Source organism: Penicillium manginii (assembly GCF_028828005.1).
Source record: "Penicillium manginii strain IBT 31320 chromosome Unknown utg000008l:1.0-3226943.0:1.0-3228205.0, whole genome shotgun sequence".
In the NCBI taxonomy this organism is placed as follows: Eukaryota; Fungi; Ascomycota; class Eurotiomycetes; order Eurotiales; family Aspergillaceae; genus Penicillium; species Penicillium manginii.
Genome location: NW_026643109.1, coordinates 747700 through 765569, shown reverse-complemented (window position 1 = coordinate 765569; position 17870 = coordinate 747700). Strand labels below are relative to the sequence as shown.

Here is a 17870-nt window from a genome sequence, read left to right as displayed (position 1 = left end):
TTTTGTTCAAAGACTAGACTGGTAGCAATGAAACAAGCGTTCCTTAGAGCTGGTTGAGGGCTGATGACGGATTTGTGTTTTTCCCCCAACCCTCTATGTATGGTTTGTTGTGTAAAGTTTCTGGCACATTTTATGACCTTTCGGAACTCCACCCTTTCCAACATGGGTCGTAGGACAAATTTTGTCGTGCGATCTAAGTGGATAATGCTTTTTGCTCTTCGGATTCACCCAGCAGTGGGAACCATGTGGGTTCGTCAATGAGCCGCATCGCACCATACCGTAGGCGCTACAACATGATCAATCTCTCTGCATCGAGCCTAGTTTCTTATTCTACTGAATGATTGACTATTATCCTAATCGAGGATAGGTCTTAGGATCTCCATTCTTGGGGGTTCCTCTCAATTCTACATATGTTGTCGAAATTAAAGGCTCGAAAGTAATATTAAACGCGATTTCCTGCATTCCCAGTTCGAGACAAATAAAATAGATCATAACCTGAGATATGCATTAGTTCCGTAGTGTGGTGGTATTATATTTATTGACAGTACTGTACTTATACAGTCGTCTACTACGCTTCCGCTTTTTATAGATAAATAGTTGAGGGCCGCACATAGGATTCTCTACACTGTACTAGCTGCCATACATTTCGTCTATAGTCAGACCTGCATGCCGAAAGTGTCCCTCTGCGCTTTTCTCCCTCGCATCAACCACGTCAATACACCATTTGAGAAAGTTATCGAATCCTTGCTCGGGACTTTCTTCGTAGTACTGCCAATTACGCTGAATGAATGCTTTTAGCTCAGCAAAGAACTTCTCGATAGGATTCAAGTCTGGCGAATATGGAAGTAAATACACTAGCTTTACTCCAGCTTCGAAGCGCATCTTCTCTATCTGGTCAAAATGATAGAAGGATGCGTTGTCCATGACTAGCACAGACTTCGGCCCAGGCCACCTTCCGCAGTGCTGAAGAAGCTGCTCAATAAAATCCTCAAAGACAGACGCATCAGTCGGTCCTCGGAATACCTGAGAGAAAACGACACCATCCTGAGCATATGCAGGTAATATCTGATATCGCTGATAACGATGAAATTTAGACACTTGGACTGGTGCAGTGCCTAGTAGTTAGCCCAGTATTATTTATAAAACTTTTTCTAGTATTATAGTATCTCCAATATACTAATTAGTAAGTATTAATTATAAAAACTATACATATTCAGTAGAAAGAGATATCCTAGTATCCTTCTTAGCTAACATTTTCAATATTTTAATAGATTAATCCCACCTAGAATTAAGCTAATCTTTACCCTTTATAATAGATTTGAATATCGTTATATTCTCTTAGGGTTGAATATAGTACCTACTTCTTACAATAGTATTATTCTTGTTTTTAGCTACCTTTTTGTTAATTAAGCCTTTCTAGGGACACTATATAAAATATAGATATACTCGCTGGCAGTCTCTTAAGCAGAAAGATCGATTACGAAGAGACAAAACCACTACACTCACAGAGTATAGGAGAGAAATACGCAAAGCGTAACACTATAGAGAACTAACAGAACAAATAATAGCACGTTTCATAAGCAGTATATCGATACTGCAACCTCAGCAGCGTCAGTAGAACATCACATAAGGGGAACCTTGCATAGTTGTTATTGATACTATAGAACGAATGCTACTTAACCTCACGAAACAAAACGGTGGCCTTGTTGTTGCTAAGACCTCAGTCACATGACTCCAGGATACCGATGTTTGAGAGCGGAAATCCCCATTACACTAGGTAATAGGAGCGTAGGGTAACTACTAGATCGCGGTAGTACTATTCAATCACCTGGAGGTTCCAAGGTTTGAAGAAATATATTCAGAGCCCTGGAGTATTCAACACTACATTGGTACCTAAGGTAAATTCCAAGGTTCCAACGTAAACTTGAAAAGGACCACTCCAGCCCTCCAGGGCTGGAGGTCTCCCTTCCCAACTTGAACCTTTGGAAGTTCCAAGTTCTAATCGGACAAGTTCAAAAACCATCTGGATGACACTCTCAAATCCCAGATCATCACCTAGGTATCTCTTTACCATACCATTGGATCCATATCAGATTGTTACAAGTTAAAGCATGAAAGAAAGGGCTTGAACACTTTACAATTGCCCCACCATCTGCAACCACAGACCTGCAGCAAGCAAGACACCATAAAACTACGTATTTTCCAGCCCCTTACCACTCAACTTCAAGTTGAACACTTCCAACACCCCTTGAATCTCAAAGCAGGCACCACAAGCCCAAGCATAACCAATCCGTGACGACAACAAAACAAAAGATTATCTCACAGCACCTGGGCACCCAATCAACCTTGAAAATGACCGCAACCCCAACCATCCTCCTCCTAGGAACATGCGACACCAAACTCCCCGAGCTCCTCTACACGAAATCCGCCATCCAGAAACAAGGCCCAGCCAAAGTCCAAATACTAGACATCGGCCGAGTCCCCTCTTCCTCCCCGGAAGTAGATATCAAACAATCCGACCTCCTCCACGCCCCTAACGCAAAAACACCCCCACCTACTACCCCGCAAACACCAGAAAAGCAACTTGAACACGACATAACCACCCTCGACCGTGACAGCTATATCAAAACACTCGCACCCTATGTAGCAGGCTATATCAGTCACATGAATGAAAACGGCCAAATCCACGCCGTTCTCGCTATAGGCGGGTCGTGCGGGACAGCGCTTGCAACGTCTGCCCTGCGCGACGGGTTACCGGTTGGATTTCCGAAATTGATGGTTTCTACTATGGCTTCGGGCGATGTTGGGGCTTATGTTGGGGAAAGTGATATCGCAATGATGTATAGTGTCGTTGATATCGCAGGTCGGAATCGGGTTTTGGACATGGTTTTGAGGAATGCGGCTGGGGCTATTGCGGGGATGGGGCTTGGTTACTGTCAGCAGCAGCAGGAGGAGGATGGAATCGAGGCTGAGGGAGATCAGGGTGGTGCTAGCAGTGTCAGGATTGGGATTTCCATGTTCGGCGTTACGACGCCGGGTGTTACTGCTGCGCGAAAGTATCTCGAGCTTATACTGCCTGGCTGTGAGGTTTATGTTTTCCATGCGACGGGTTCTGGGGGTCGGGCTATGGAGAGACTTATAGGTGAAGGGCAGCTGGATGCTGTTTTGGATTTGACGACTACTGAGATTGCGGATGAGGTTGTTGGGGGAGTGTTGAGTGCTGGCCCGGATAGACTGGTTGCTGCGACGAAGAAGGATATACCGCGGGTTGTCAGTGTTGGAGCTTGTGACATGGTCAATTTTGGGACATTTAGTTCGATTCCGGAGAAATTTGCGAGTGAAAAGCTGGGGGTGCGGCGTGTTTTTCACCGGCATAATCCGACTGTTACGATTATGCGGACTACTGGGGAAGAATGCAGAGAGATTGCGAGGGTTATCGCGAGGAACATTCGGGGTGCGTCGCGAACGAGAGTCTTGCTGCCGACTGGGGGGTGTGAGTATGGTTGATGTGCCTGGACAGCCGTTTTGGAATCCGGAAGTTGATGGGGATCTCTTTTCTGCCCTTGAGGAGGAACTACGCGACAGTGGGATAGCGGTCGTAAAGGATGGGCGTGATATCAATCACCCAGAGTTTGCGAAACTCGCAGCGGAGATGTTGAGGGATATGATTAGGGAGTCTGGGGATGATTGAGTGCAGCGGGGCAGTAGTCTAGTCACAGAAAACCTGGAAGCATCACATCCATAAAATGGGGCATCCGTATATCTAATACTGTACGGGGCTGCTATTCAACAGGACGGTTTCCTGAGGAACACCCGTTCAGCCATTCTACGTCTAGGTCTACAGCTGGAGGAATCTCAAATATGGTGCTCAGATTATATTTAACTGTGCAGCCACGATCTGACCGACGATAGGGCCAGCAGGACTAAGGTATCAATAAGAAAATTTCCCATCCGTACGCGCAGTGTTGAATGCAAGACCTAAACCCAGGTCGACCCACGCCAGTAAAGAAGAACATCGCACCCCCATGTGGAGACAACTTTTTATGCCGTTGAAGGACAACCACTTTTGAGTTCTAAGTTGATAGAGAACCCGAATGCCAATCGTAACATCGTCGAAAATTCATGTTGAAAGTCTATTCAAGAAGAAGAGAAAGATATGAACTCATATGTCGGACGCAATTAGGGAAAAAGGAGAAAGATTATGAGTTATTGTCATGAACGACTTCCGCTTAGTAGCGGTAGAGGTCGGGCTTGTAAGGACCGGCAACCTCGAGGCCGAGGTACTCAGCCTGGACGGGGGTGAGCTCGGTGAGCTTGACGTTGACGTGGGCCAAGTGGGAGCGAGCGACCTCCTCGTCGAGCTGCTTGGGCAGAACGTAGACACCGACGTCCTTCTTGCCACCAGCACCGAACTCGACGTACTTCTTGCCGAAAGCGGCGTCCTCGGCCTTGTACAGAGCGATCTGGGCAAGGACCTGGTTGGAGAAGGAGCAGGACATGACGAAGGAAGAGTGACCGGTGGCACAGCCCAGGTTGACCAGGCGACCCTCAGCCAGGAGGATGATGTGCTTGCCGTTCAGGAGGTAGCGGTCAACCTGGGGCTTGATGTTCTGGACGGACTGAGCGTTGGCCTTGAGCCAGGCAACGTCGATCTCAATGTCGAAGTGACCAATGTTGCAGACAATGGCGTCGTTGCGCATGGCCTCGAAGTGGCGGCCAACCAGGATGTCACGGCAGCCAGTGGTGGTGACGAAGATCTGACCGATCTTGGCAGCCTCCTCCATGGTGACGACCTCGTAACCCTGGACGGCGGCCTGGAGGGCGTTGATGGGGTCGACCTCAGTGACGAGGACGCGGGCACCCATGGAGTGCAGAGCCTGGGCGCAACCCTTACCGACATCACCGTAACCGGCGACGACACCGATCTTACCGGCAATCATGACATCGGTGGCACGCTTGATACCGTCGATGAGGGACTCACGGCAACCGTACAGGTTGTCGAACTTGGACTTGGTGACACAGTCGTTAACGTTGATGGCGGGGACCTTGAGCTTGCCCTCCTTGAGCATGCGGTACAGGTGGTGGACACCGGTGGTGGTCTCCTCGGAGACACCGAAGCAGTCCTTGAGCATCTCGGGGTGCTTGGTGTGGACAAGGGAGGTCAGGTCACCACCGTCGTCAAGGATGAGGTTGAGCTTCTTGTCATCCTTGAAGGCAAGGAGCTGCTGCTCGAGACACCACTGGTACTCCTCCTCGGTCTCACCCTTCCAGGCGAAGACAGGGACACCGGCGGCAGCAATGGCAGCGGCGGCGTGGTCCTGAGTGGAGAAGATGTTGCAGGAAGTCCAGGTGACCTCAGCACCGAGAGCAGTGAGGGTCTCGATGAGGACAGCGGTCTGGATGGCTAGGAGTGGGTCAGGATGGGATCGGACGGGGTCGGATTCGGGACAGACATACTCATGTGCAGGCAACCGGCGATACGGGCACCAGCGAGGGGCTGGTCAGCACCGTACTTCTCACGGATGGCCATGAGACCGGGCATCTCGACCTCGGAGAGCTCGATCTCCCGGCGACCGAAAGCGGCCAGGGACTAAGGAAAGGAAAGGTAAGCCATTGAGCAGGGGATTAAGCTTGAAGCTGACTGAAAGCTGGCTTGAAGCTGGAGGTAGCAAGGCTTGAGGTGGGGAGGATGAGGGGCACATACGATGTCAGCGACCTTGAACTTCTGAGCGGGGGCAGACATGATGAATTGAATAAAACTGGAAGATGTTAGGATTGAATATGGAAGAGAAAGGAGGAAAACCAACCAAAAAGTAGGGGATGGAGAGGGGAAAAGAAAAGGAGGAGTCGAGCAGAGAAGAGGGGCAAAGAAGGCACACCGAAAAGTTTAGTATCTTAGTCAGCGAGTCACGGCCCCGCGCTGCCCCACGTGAGCCCCACGTGATTTTCGGCAAGCGTGGCTGCCGAGTGGGGCGTTTACAACATACCCAGGTATACTATTTTATGTAGTATAGAATAGTATAGAATAGTACAGAATATAGTATAGAATAGTATAGATCACTGACTATCTACAGGGTCCTCTATAGGGTACCCTGTAGATAGATACCTTGCTAGCTACCTTGGTGGCTACCTTTGCAGTCATCTTGAGCTACCCCGCAGATACTTTGATAGACACCTTAGATTGTAACATCACAAACTATCTAACGAAAACACTATCAAGAAAAGCATTGTCAAATAAAATAAAAGAATACTTCAAACAGTCCTTAGAGTATCCCATCCTCCCATTCATCATAAATCATAACTTCATCACCCAGTAACAACCCTAATAAGAGATCGCCGGTGCCTCTATCGTAGCTCCATACGGATTCCCATCATGATATGAGAAACTCCCATGTCCCTGTCCACCATACCCAGCATGATCCCTCGCATCCTCAATCTCATCCGGCCATCGATGATACGAAGGCAATGAGTTACTCCGATTGCGCCTAAGTTCCCTCTTCATCGCCCTGCGCATACACTCTTCCTGGAAATGGCTGGTCTCCTTGCGCTTCTCATTAACCTCCTTCCACTCGCCATAGGCACCCTTAATACCCAGCGCCGCAAGCCCAATACTCGCGACATCCAGCGCATTCGCCTTCATGCGCTGCTTGCGCGCTTCCTCGGCGGAAATTTCACCACTCTTCAGCTGGGCCATGCGCTTCTTGCGCTTGTTCACGGACCCGTAGACACTGTGTCCGGCATGGATCGTGGCCACGGTCGCCAGCCCGGATGTCAGCAGCATGTCCCGCTTCATCTTCTTCTGCGTCTTTTTCTCATCGCTACTGTCGCCTAGGTCAGAATCACTATCGGAGCTGGGGGATCCACCGCGCGCGGTGATTGCTGATTTTGTTTTTCCGGTTGTTCCACCGCTGCGCGGGGGTTGGGGGGTTCTGCCGCCGTTCAGGGAACGCGTTCGACCTACATCTCTCGAGCCTCTGCCTCGTCGCGAATACCCCCTGCCATATTCTGTGTCTGAATCTGAATCTGAATAGCCGCTGTAGCGGGAGTCTCTTTCTCTGTCTCTGTCTCGGTGATCGCGGTCATGGTGACGGCGGTCCCGGCGATCTGATCGATCGTCTCTGTCTCTGCTCCTGTCTCTGCTGCCGCGATCTTTGCCCTCGTCAAGGCCAAGAGCTGCAATACCCTTGTTGATGTAGTCTGAGACACTCTTGCTGCGCTTCTTCGTCCCACGACGATCATCGTCGCTATCGCGATCACGACTATCGTCTCGACCACGGGATTTCGATTTCGATCGAGAAACTCGATTGAAGATCTCCTTCCCAGCCGCGGCTAGTGCACCCGTTGCAGCGAGGTCCTTGAGACCACTACCCGTTGACGAACGACCCCGTCCATGTCGATCACGAGACTTGGACGAGCCGCCATTGATGAAGTGACTGGTAGCCAAACCGGCAAGAGTTGACTCGATGACATGGCGCGTGCCGTGCTTGTTCGGATCTTTATCGACAAGGCCGTCGGTACCGGCCGCAGTAACGGCCGCAGTCAAGACGCGCTTGCCCTTGGCCCCGGCCCATTCACCAGGATCCTTGCGAGATCGGAAGGCCTCTGCCGCACCGGCAGTCAGAGCTGCGCGGGCGGCCTGCATCATGCGTTGTTCGCTTTTATCACGTTTTCCGCCGCGTCGATCACGGCTGCGGCTGCGACTGCGGGAAGATGATGAATATCGGCCATGGCGGGAGTGAGACCGGCCTCGGCCACGACCGTGGTAATGATCACGATCACGGTCACGGTCACTGCGGGAACTGGCTTTTGAAGCAGCGCCCAGACCGAGGGCCTGCAGGCAGCGTCGCCGATAGATTTGCGGCGACTGTGACGAGGGGGCGAGCGACTGGAGGAGTCAGAATCATATTTGGAGCGACGAGGAGGAGCTAATGAAAGGAAAATGTCAGTACCAAGCCCAAAAAAAGCAGAAAATCGGGGGCGTCTATCTCAAGCAGTAGGTAGGGACGGAAGGAGAGCAACGTACCACGATCATCATAACGCCGAGATTTTTGAGTGCGTGAGCGACGAGAGTGTCCATATCCGCTATCGTAGTATGGATCACCGCTAACAGAAGACGCACGGCGTACATTTTCGTAAGCCGGTCGGCGCGGACGGCGGGCTTCATAACTGCGCTCATAGACATAGTCCCGTCCAGGGGGGAAATCGCGAGGAATTTCTTCGATGGAGCCGTTATCCCGGTATGAGGGATATGCGTCTCTTTCGATCCTTGCATCTCGGCCCCGTGGATGGCTGTCAAAATACTCTGCAGCAGAACCGCCGCCGCGGCCGCGGTCGCGGGGTGCGCTGTAGCGACGATCGTCGTAGTACGACATCGTTTGGGATGGAATGAGACGAGACAAGAACAATCAGGGGAAAAAAAGGCGATTTTGTGGTGAATCTTTGAATCACAAATAAAGATGAGATGGTGAGAGAAAGGGGAGAAAAGGTCGAGAGAAATCAGAAATCAGAAACAGAAGCGCCTAGGGGAGGCGGGGCAGGTGGCGTGACGTCGTTGGACGAGGACGAGGTGGACTCGGGAGGGCTGAAGGGCTGAACACCTGGGCAAAAGAGAATCAAAGCGAGTGCGAGTGGCGGTGCTGGGGGCTGAGGCTGGTGAGTGCGAGGATCACGAGAGGCATATCTATTATAGCTAAGGGAAGAAGTAGAATATTAGTAGAAGTACCAGAGTATGCGCCATCATCTGTTGATATACCAGTAGTCTGATCCCCCTCTCCCCTCCATGACGTCGTGCCAGCCACTCTAGCTTAAGGGTGATTTTCCCCATTCCAATCTGCCTACTAGGTACAATGTTCTGGAATCCGTGCTCGGTTCTCGGAAGCTGGCATCGCCCTGTCAATTTGCTTAATCGCTCATGCCCGACGTCATGCTGCAGGGCGACGATCAAGGCAGTGACAGCCCTACTCAACATATCTAAATTGGTTCAATACATTAACGCCATGATGACAAGATTAGACCGCCACTCCGACCGTGTGGTGCAATAACCACATACTAGTATGTTGTTGTACCTGTGACTGAAACTGATGTTGTTGTTGTTGAGTGCTTCCAAGGGTCATTTCTGGGGTTGCCTTCTCATTTCCATGGCTCACTCGGCTGGTCCCGCCTTCCTTTCCCTTCAAGTTCCCTTCTACCACCTACCCTTTACCATCACTATTACCCTCACTTTCGACTTTCTTCTTTTGTACTTTCTACTCTTCTTTCTTTGAATGCTTCAAATGTTATCATATCCTCTCTTTCGCCTTTTACCCTGACATTATGCCCATCTTCCCCACAACCCTCACTTCCCCACTCCTCTCTACAATTTCGGGCAAAAACATTGTTGCTTGGTGCAGCGAGACCTGGTCGCACACGGTCATTCAATTCATGGACATCCTTGCTACTAGTAACTCCTATACAGAAATAAGAAAATGTATATATATACGTCACCCAACCGACACAAATCATCCCCGCAGGAGCGCATGACGCCTTTCCGACATGACACAGGCATACAAACTACCACGGTGCACCAAGGTAGAACAATAGTGTACAGCATACAGATCACATAATCAGAGGAGCTTTTTCGTTTCCTGAATATGCTAGCCGAATTGTCTGGTCCCCTCTCCATCGGATACCCAATAGTCCAGCTGGTAAGAGCAAAGCAGAGCAAAGCGTCATGGCCGTGTCAACTGGGTGAGCTTTTGGTACATCAAAGAGCCATTCAAAGCAAGATGAGACATGGGAGGAAAGGAAATGGAAATGGAAATGGAAATGGAAATCGATGAGATGATCGGAGAAAGCGCTGAAGCAGAGAGAGAGAAAGTAACCACACTGCGCAGCAGTCGGTGTTTCAAGACACGTGACCTGGCGAAGTCAACGCAGAGCAAAAAGGAACAAGAGTAGAAAGAAGAGAACAGGAGAATAAATCAACCAGGATAAACAAAAACAAATGCAATGCAGAAAAGAAAAACAATGGCAAGTAAAAACAACAACTTGGGGTATCCGTATGCGGGCCATGAGATGAGAGAGAGAGAGAGAGAGAGATGAGATAGAAAGAATACATCGACGGTAACCAGCGAATCTACCGGCATCCAGAAGAGAAAAAAAAAGAACAAAGGAAAACTGAACAAGACACACACACAGAGAGAGAATCTCCGCTCAGAGAGATATTCTGCTTTTAGCCTTTGAATCAGGATTGATGCTGATTAAGTCGAGCGCCCGGCGGAGGCATCACACTGGCATTGCTCGCATCCGTGGACTGACTGACGGTCCGATTATGCGCAGAGGTATAGCCAGACTCGGGTCTCGCGGCGGTCCAGCGCGGGTCTGCTTCCGGCTCGGACGTCGAGCGCATTTCGTCCGAGTGCGTGCGGTGCGTGCGGATGTGTTGCTTCATGTTGTCTTTGCGGGTAAAGGCCTTGTTGCAGATCGGACAATGCACACTCTTCTCGCCGGTGTGTTTCTTTCCATGACGCGCTGCATGCCCGGATGTTGTGAATGTAGCAGAGCACCCGTGACTGGCTGCGTAAGGGCATGGGTATTTGTTCTTCTGTCCTGTGCCTCGTGTGCCTCCGGATGATGAGGACTTCGCCTCTGTTCCTGATGTCGACTGGATCTCTGGTGGTGTGCGGGGCGCTGCGGGGCCTCGGGATGGAAATCGATAGGCGTCGCGTCGCGATTCTTGTCGGGCATATGGGTGGTAGGCGGATGAAGGGGCGTGGCTTGTCAGATAGTCATAGGCGGATCCCTCTGATGAGCCGGGCGAGGTCGGTTGTACGGCTTCCATGAATGTGTGGCGAGTACTCCGCGGTGATGCTGCTGGTGATTCTGATGAGGCATGCGGGCGGTTGTATTGAGCGTCGCTGGCGAGCGGAGGAAGTTGTTCTGGCTGAGAATTCAATGATGGCGATGGCTGGCTGGATGTGTGTCTGGGGTTCGACCGGACGGCAAACGACGGGTGGTCGTCATTATTCAGAATTGATACTATGTTCGTTCTGCAACTGGAATTCTCTTCGACGTCCCGATGTGAGTTCACCGAGGCTGGATATGTGTACTAAATTAACCACCGATGGTTAGTCTTTATATGGTCTTACGGGGACTCCTCGCCCGCGGGACTTGGACACTCGCAAACTTGAAAGAGACCCGGGAACACCACACGGATGAGGGACGATGGGAATAGGAGGGAAATGAAAATGAACAGGGGAAAGAGGGATGAGGGGGAGGGGAAAGACAGAGAGCACAGGGACAAGAGTCGAGAGAGAAACTTCCGTCCCCCGGGGGTTTGCTGCTGTCGTGCCTCATCCTCCTCCTCCTCTTTCTCCTGTGCATAGACTTGAGATAACGTACAGATGGTTCTCCAAAGATGTTTGGCCTCTGCGTGTTATAACACATCGACAACATTAGGTCCGCCGTCGGCAGTTCGCTTGCTGGCAAGACGCACAATTTCAGGTTTTAGAGTTGTATCTCAGACCGTTGACTTTTTGGTCAGGACAAACTAGCCAAGAAGTCGACTAGTGATCAAGAGGATCAACAGGAAACACGCTATGAGATCTCTTCCCCGATCAACTCGTTCACGTGGGCGATGTTTGGGCTAGCGCAAGCAGGGTTTTGAACCCTCGGCGTTCCGATCTTGCTGAAGGGACAAAGTAGTCGTGAGAGACTTTGGTTCTCTTTTTGTTCTTTTCTTGCGTCTACCCGATTCGATGTAGGGAACACAATTCTCAACGGCAGTTGCGAACCGGCCTGGCGATATTGCAGGGGTGGCCAGGATCTAACTTGAAGGTTGTCGAACCAAAGGTCTCGTTCTTCCAGGGAAGATCTTTAGATCAAGCTGGAAATTCAGTTAAGTAGCCTTGGAGTGAAAAGCTACTTGAATGAGGGAGTGAAGTAGGGTAGCTCGTGATTGTGGTGGATGTGCCGATACGAGAGATAAGCCCAAGGTGGGTTGGTCCAGGTCCAGTAACAGTAACAGTAACAGAGTAACACCTGGGCAGGAGGAGGGGGTGTGGAAAGAGATTCGTAACAAGCCAACAGAATGGTGAAAGCAGGCAAAGGAACGAAAAGTGAAAATCGAGGATGGGAGATCAAAAGGAATGAAGAATACAATGTCAAGAAGTAGAGATAACTCGTCGACAAGAAGATGGAGAAGTAAAAATAAAAGAAATCCAAAAAATAAAAATAAAAAAAACCCACGGCTTGCGTATCTCAGGAACTCATCATACTAAATAGGACAAGGCCAAGCTTCAAGGGTCTCTACGAGGCTCCTCTCTCCGGTTCAGGTACGAGTTCAATACCGTACAGAGAACTAGAAATGATACAGTAAGGGACCCCTAATCCACCACGAAACCCACCCCTGGAACTACGGCGGTTTCTGTGAAGACCCGTTTTCCAGGCTCCGTTTCTTCCGGCCCGCCCCATCGACCCTGGCGGGGACCAGTCGTCAGCCAAAAAAGATCGGTTCCTTGCTAGCCTTCTGATTTGTGCGTTGGTTTTAATTTTCAAGTTTAATTATGTTTTGTTTCGCGAATTTCCTCTCGTGCTGGTACAGTGTATGTACTTATCCAAACCGTCTCTTACAATTCGACCCATTCAACTCCGACTCCGCCCTAGATTATTGCCAACCCAACTAGGGCTTCGGTTGGCCCAAGCGATGATCCACTGAGAGTGGTGCAGGACATATCGGTAGAACTACGAGTGTGTTTGATAATCGGGATAAGGCTCATTTCCAGTCCATGGACCCTGGGAACCAGAATTTTTGCCTCCAAGAAAACCCGCCTGGGTTCGGACTAGAGTTTACCCTGGAAAGGGGGGGGCCCCTAGACCCTCATTGGCATGGGCCGGGAAATCCGGATCATGTATCAGTATTAGTATCAGTATTCTATTCGGTATGAAATATCTTTAAACAGTATACACTTTCAACTGAGCCGTGTGGCTCATTACAGTAGATCGCGAACAAGGGAAAAGCCACTGGAGTCTGGGGACATACGTAAGATGTTACGCTCATCACTACGCCGCTTCGGGAGATCATGACCGGCTCCGAGGGTCGGTGGAGCGAGTGCCACAGCGTGTATCCATGCTTGCGAATCAGTGGCAGCTAGCCTGAAATCTGGTACACGGTACACAGTACACGTTACCTGTAAATCAGTACCGCATCATGATAAGAATCAGTACGTTCCCTTGGGTGGTGCACTCGCTAGCTGGCTAATTCCGACTGTGTTACTGTAGGGTCCTGTTGTTGGGCGTCGAGAAGAAAAGGAAGAAGCAAACAGCAGAAAAGGACCCACCTTATTCGGAAGCTCTCGCTTTTTATTTTTGCTTTTCATCCCCACCCCCCTAGCCTAGGAACTTTAAATACCCTTTGTCTAATTTTCCGATGTCAGTGACTATCTGCCCACCATCTACGGTACATAATCTGTAGGGCTGTTTATAAACCCGCACTCCCATCACACTCCGACCTTTACCCGGTCACCGGTTCTTCAAAGAGCATTCCACACCGAGTGACGAGTGATACGGGAATTCTCATTCCGACTTGATATGGGCGCCCACGTACGCATATGACCTTTGTCACTCAAATGGTGATTGACCGGTATGAATGGAAGATAAATTACCAAGCCAACAGCCCTATGCTTTCAGGGCTTGAATTGGCCCGTGCAACCCTCGTACTCGTACGCGTCCATTGCCGCCCCGCCCCTACCATCGCGGGGGCTCTCCGCCAGCATACGTAAGACACAGACGTAGTTAAACGTAGTTAATATTCTTCCCTCGTCGGAGTGGATTTTGACTATTGAATCATTTATGTATCTCTGGTACGATTTCTTTGATCTTGATGGCGGGGAAAGCTCTTTAGTGTCAGATTCTCGGAGACGCATCCTTGTTCAACCACATGGTATCTAACTAATCCACGTCCATCCCCCCTCCCACTCTCTTCCCACTCTCTTCCCACTCTCCTCCCACTCTTCTCCCACTCTTCTCCCCCCAATGCCGTTTCTCACGTAATTCACCGCCACACATGGCGTGTGCCGATCACTTAAGCTTCTAGCCCACGATCGCGAGGTTCATCCTAGGCTCAGAGATTAGTTGGGCGTTTGATGCCGAGCGACGATTTGCTCTACGCCAGCCAGCAGGACGGGGCATACGTATGCAGCCTACGTATATTCACCGGCACCATGACAGGGCTAGTCCCCGATCCAGCCATCGCGTGGTCACGACGACCTGACTAGTACTCTAGCTGGCGGATAGCTTCTCCATGATTCGTACGCCGCTCGCTCAAAGAGCCCGCCCTAGTCCCTAGTAGCTGACGCCAAACGCCCCCGTCAGGGTCCTGGGTTTCCTTAGCGTCTGTGATGAATACCACCAGGAGTATACAATTACCCAGCTTCAAATACCGTGGTGTCGCGTTCGAGACCCCTAATGATGCCTTAGCGTCATCCGCTAGAGTCACTCTCCGTCTATCCTCCTAACCCTTTCCTGTTACCTCCCATGCAGGGACTCGTGGCCCATCCCCATCGGCTTACTCTGAGCAGATTAGGTGCGGCCTTCCAGCTGCATTTTTTGGGATCCGCTATGCCCGATTCACATCTAGTGCGATGGATCCTGGGAATTATTAGGCCAGATTGGATTGATCATTCATGCACACCCGCCACGCCCACGCGGCCTTATCCTCATCGTGGCTGGAAATTTCTTAACTCGGTTGGGTTCCGTGGAACGAGAGCTTGAACTGGCCCCTCACTCCGCTTAATAAGATACTAGTTTCAGGGCCCTTTCTATTTCTTAACAGGGCCATAGCCGTTCGTGAATTCGGACCCCAATCTTTGTTTCTTAGTGAGTGGGAATTGGATAAAACATAATTTAAGCCGAAGGGTTAGAGCCACTGCAGGAAGAGAGTTAATCTGTCAAATCATTTTACTCGACCGAACTCAAAAATCTAATTTACGCTCGGAGATAACATGAACTTACCCTTACTACATCCGCCCCTTTGATGACAGACGTCACGACTGTAATTGTCCTGTGCACAGCCATTCTCCGCAATCTGTTCATAACCCCGACCCGTAGATTATGTACATGGCGCGATAACTCTAGTCCATTCAGATCTTGCTGACTCCAGGCTGCCACGCTTTTTCTTCCTTGTTCGCTTCGCCCAAGTGGATGCACCCAGCCACAGCCCCATCCACATTCTTCAGTGCTGCCTGCCGTTCGCGCTTCCAGAACGCTCCATGGTAGAACGCTCTGCGGGGAGACAGTCGCACTATCGAAGCCAATCCGCGTTAGCCCGCCTCGGCAATTACCATTTGCCAGTTTTTTAGAGACGATCCGGGTCGGTCTCAACCTGCCGACTCGCCGATGAAAGTCTAAAGAGGCGCAGCACACATAACCATGCGGAGCACACATCAGTGCATCCGAAAACGAGCAGAGATGTCTCAAGTACGAACGATTGAATCTGCATACTTTGTCGATTTAATGCATATGGATGACAAGAAAATGCTACTGCCTAGAGTTCTCGCGATACGCTTTCCCTATTAGTGATTTCCATCTCTCTTTCTTTCCGCTTTATCCGAAAGAACCACTCTACTTTGTAACTCCTGGTATCTATCCCCAGGGCAAAATAAGCTCCGATCTGTGGCGCGGTGTCTTGCGATCGTGATAGTCCTATTTCTGGCACCAGGTCCATGCTTCTTCGTTGGTCCGCGTATGTACCTGATTTAGTGAATGGGCCCATTAATCTGTAAATAGCGCCGCTATCGATGGCGCTATCGAAAAGATAACGGAGTCTCGTCTTGATATTGACTGTTCTCCATTTTAAGGGGGGATCATTTACATTAGTGCAGTACTATTAGCACATCATACAAGTGGATTATTCCATTGTTGTTCATGTAACCGGACCCCCGACCGCCGACCACCGAATTCATTCCACCATTGGTTTTATGGTTGTGGATTTCGTATCTGTACTCCGTACTATGTGGGAACTAGTTATGGCACAATACGCGCCGGGTGTTCATTCGCTTAGGCAGTTGATCGACACACTCGTAGTGCCATGGGGTAACTAGCTAGCTAGTTACTAGGGTGTGTATGTACACGTATGTCCTCCGTAGCAATATTCCAATATCGAAAGCTTCCCCAGGCCTGCAGGGCGCAGCCACAATGAAGTCACCAGACAAATGTACCATGCGGGATCCAACCACACAGAGCATGAAATGCTCCGCACTGCACCGCCCCATCGAACATTCGGCAGCTCATGTACCGAGACACTTTGAGCTATGTATTTCTACTCCGTACTTTGTAGTCGAATGAAAATTAAGACAAACGCATCCGCAACAAATATCGAGCGGAGTCCAGTCTTGGTATGGAGATTAGATGCACACGCCAGCACGCGCAACGTCTAGCCTATCTTCAAACACCACTGGCTCCCAGGGGCAAGGAAACCCACACGCTATTGCTATCACCCCGTACCAAACCCAATATGGTTTCTTTCACACAACCGGCCCGCATAGGGTCCGGCCGAATTGAGGTGCAAGTGGGGAGGGTAATTTCAGTGGGGAAGGAATATCCACTCGGTCAGTGTTGTTGTGGCAGGGTGACGAGGCAGCACTCGCACTTGCATTCGCACTCCCGCTTGTACAGCTGGCATCATGTCGAATCAAAGATGATTCTCTGTGGCTGAGTAGTTATCGTACGCCCTGGATTTGTATTTGTGTTTTCCCTCGTACGTGGAGGTGTGTAAGGACGAAAACATACGTGTTTTACGAAACCATTTCCAATTTGAAAGATTTCCCATATTTACAAGCGTACTGGTACCCACATGGTCTGGCGTATTTGCCTAATGCAATTCTTGAACTAATACGTGTTTTATCTACATACAGGTTCCGTATAAGATGCCTGCAGCCCAAGGCATCAGGCCAACTTGAAGAAGTCATAAACATATACAAGAAAATGAATTCCCTTCTATTCAAAAAATCTCACGATGAACACCTATTACCCAGCTCGAGTATCTAATTGGGAAGATTAAACCGGGTGAAGAGCTGCGTCAGCCGGAAACGTCATGCCAGAAGGTGGGTTGTGGTAGACTCCACGCGACGTCGAATCCTCACCGTGGAGAGGCGTACGCCAAGCTGAGGGAAATTACTCGAGAGCTTATAGCGTGGCCCCTGCATGATTAGTGGATTTGAGGGGATGGCACCGTGCGAATCAGTTACGTGAAGCTATTTCCACCGGATCTCGTTTGTTTGTTTAGGTGCGAGTGTACGCAGTAGTCAGGGCTAATTTCGGCTTTCGGTGCTTATTTTGCTAGATAGTACTGGTTTGGCGTACTCCTGCCCCTGCATGTATCAGTTCTTCGGTTATTGGACCGGTTTTGGAACATGATTGGGTTGATTGTGGAATCGACAAGCGCCCGGGCATTGAGGCGGGGATCGATTTCGATATATGATTTTTTGATCAATTCAATTGCGTGGCTTTCCTCGTGTCATAATACTGAAGCAAAATACTCTTTTCCTTCTTTTCCTGATCCTGAAAGTTGGAGTTGCTGTGGCCGTGATTGTCAATTCAAGACTCATCGCTAGTTTCAAGATCATCTCACCCTTTTGATAAGAAGAGGGGAGAGAGATTCATGGCCCAATTCAACTTCCATTGTTTCGATTACCTTTGCATTTTCAATTCATGACTGACTACTAGTAAGGTGATACCTTATTCTCATTAGATACAACTTGACTCAATCCTAGTCAACAATATCGACAAATCTCCGCGCTCGCATCCACCGTTCCAATTATTAGAGCGGCCAAGTCTGATCATCAGACTTAAACCACGACCTTCGCCTTCGAATGAACGTACCAAATTTCCTTTAT

The 17870-nt window shown here is 49.8% G+C and overlaps 4 protein-coding genes across 4 annotated transcripts; 1 reads left to right on the top strand and 3 right to left on the bottom strand.

Moving 5' to 3' along the window:
- Nucleotides 1–2352: 2352 nt before the first annotated feature.
- On the top strand, nucleotides 2353–3691 carry N7533_010930 (Tm-1-like ATP-binding domain-containing protein; the record flags this gene model as incomplete). Its single annotated transcript, XM_057107580.1, has 2 exons — nucleotides 2353–3493; nucleotides 3540–3691. 2 exons carry the CDS (start codon nucleotides 2353–2355, stop codon nucleotides 3689–3691), a joined length of 1293 nt encoding a protein of 430 aa, XP_056954958.1.
- Nucleotides 3692–4229: 538 nt separating this feature from the next.
- On the bottom strand, nucleotides 4230–5743 carry N7533_010929 (adenosylhomocysteinase; the record flags this gene model as incomplete). The annotated part of the gene is made up of 3 exons (XM_057107579.1): nucleotides 4230–5404; nucleotides 5458–5590; nucleotides 5705–5743. The coding sequence occupies 3 exons, from the start codon at nucleotides 5741–5743 to the stop codon at nucleotides 4230–4232; spliced, it is 1347 nt and encodes a 448-aa protein (XP_056954957.1).
- Nucleotides 5744–6322: 579 nt separating this feature from the next.
- On the bottom strand, nucleotides 6323–8372 carry N7533_010928 (uncharacterized protein; the record flags this gene model as incomplete). The annotated part of the gene is made up of 2 exons (XM_057107578.1): nucleotides 6323–7885; nucleotides 7950–8372. 2 exons carry the CDS (start codon nucleotides 8370–8372, stop codon nucleotides 6323–6325), a joined length of 1986 nt encoding a protein of 661 aa, XP_056954956.1.
- Nucleotides 8373–10222: 1850 nt separating this feature from the next.
- Nucleotides 10223–11001, bottom strand: N7533_010927 (C2H2-type zinc finger protein; the record flags this gene model as incomplete). The annotated part of the gene is made up of 2 exons (XM_057107577.1): nucleotides 10223–10917; nucleotides 10986–11001. 2 exons carry the CDS (start codon nucleotides 10999–11001, stop codon nucleotides 10223–10225), a joined length of 711 nt encoding a protein of 236 aa, XP_056954955.1.
- Nucleotides 11002–17870: the final 6869 nt, after the last annotated feature.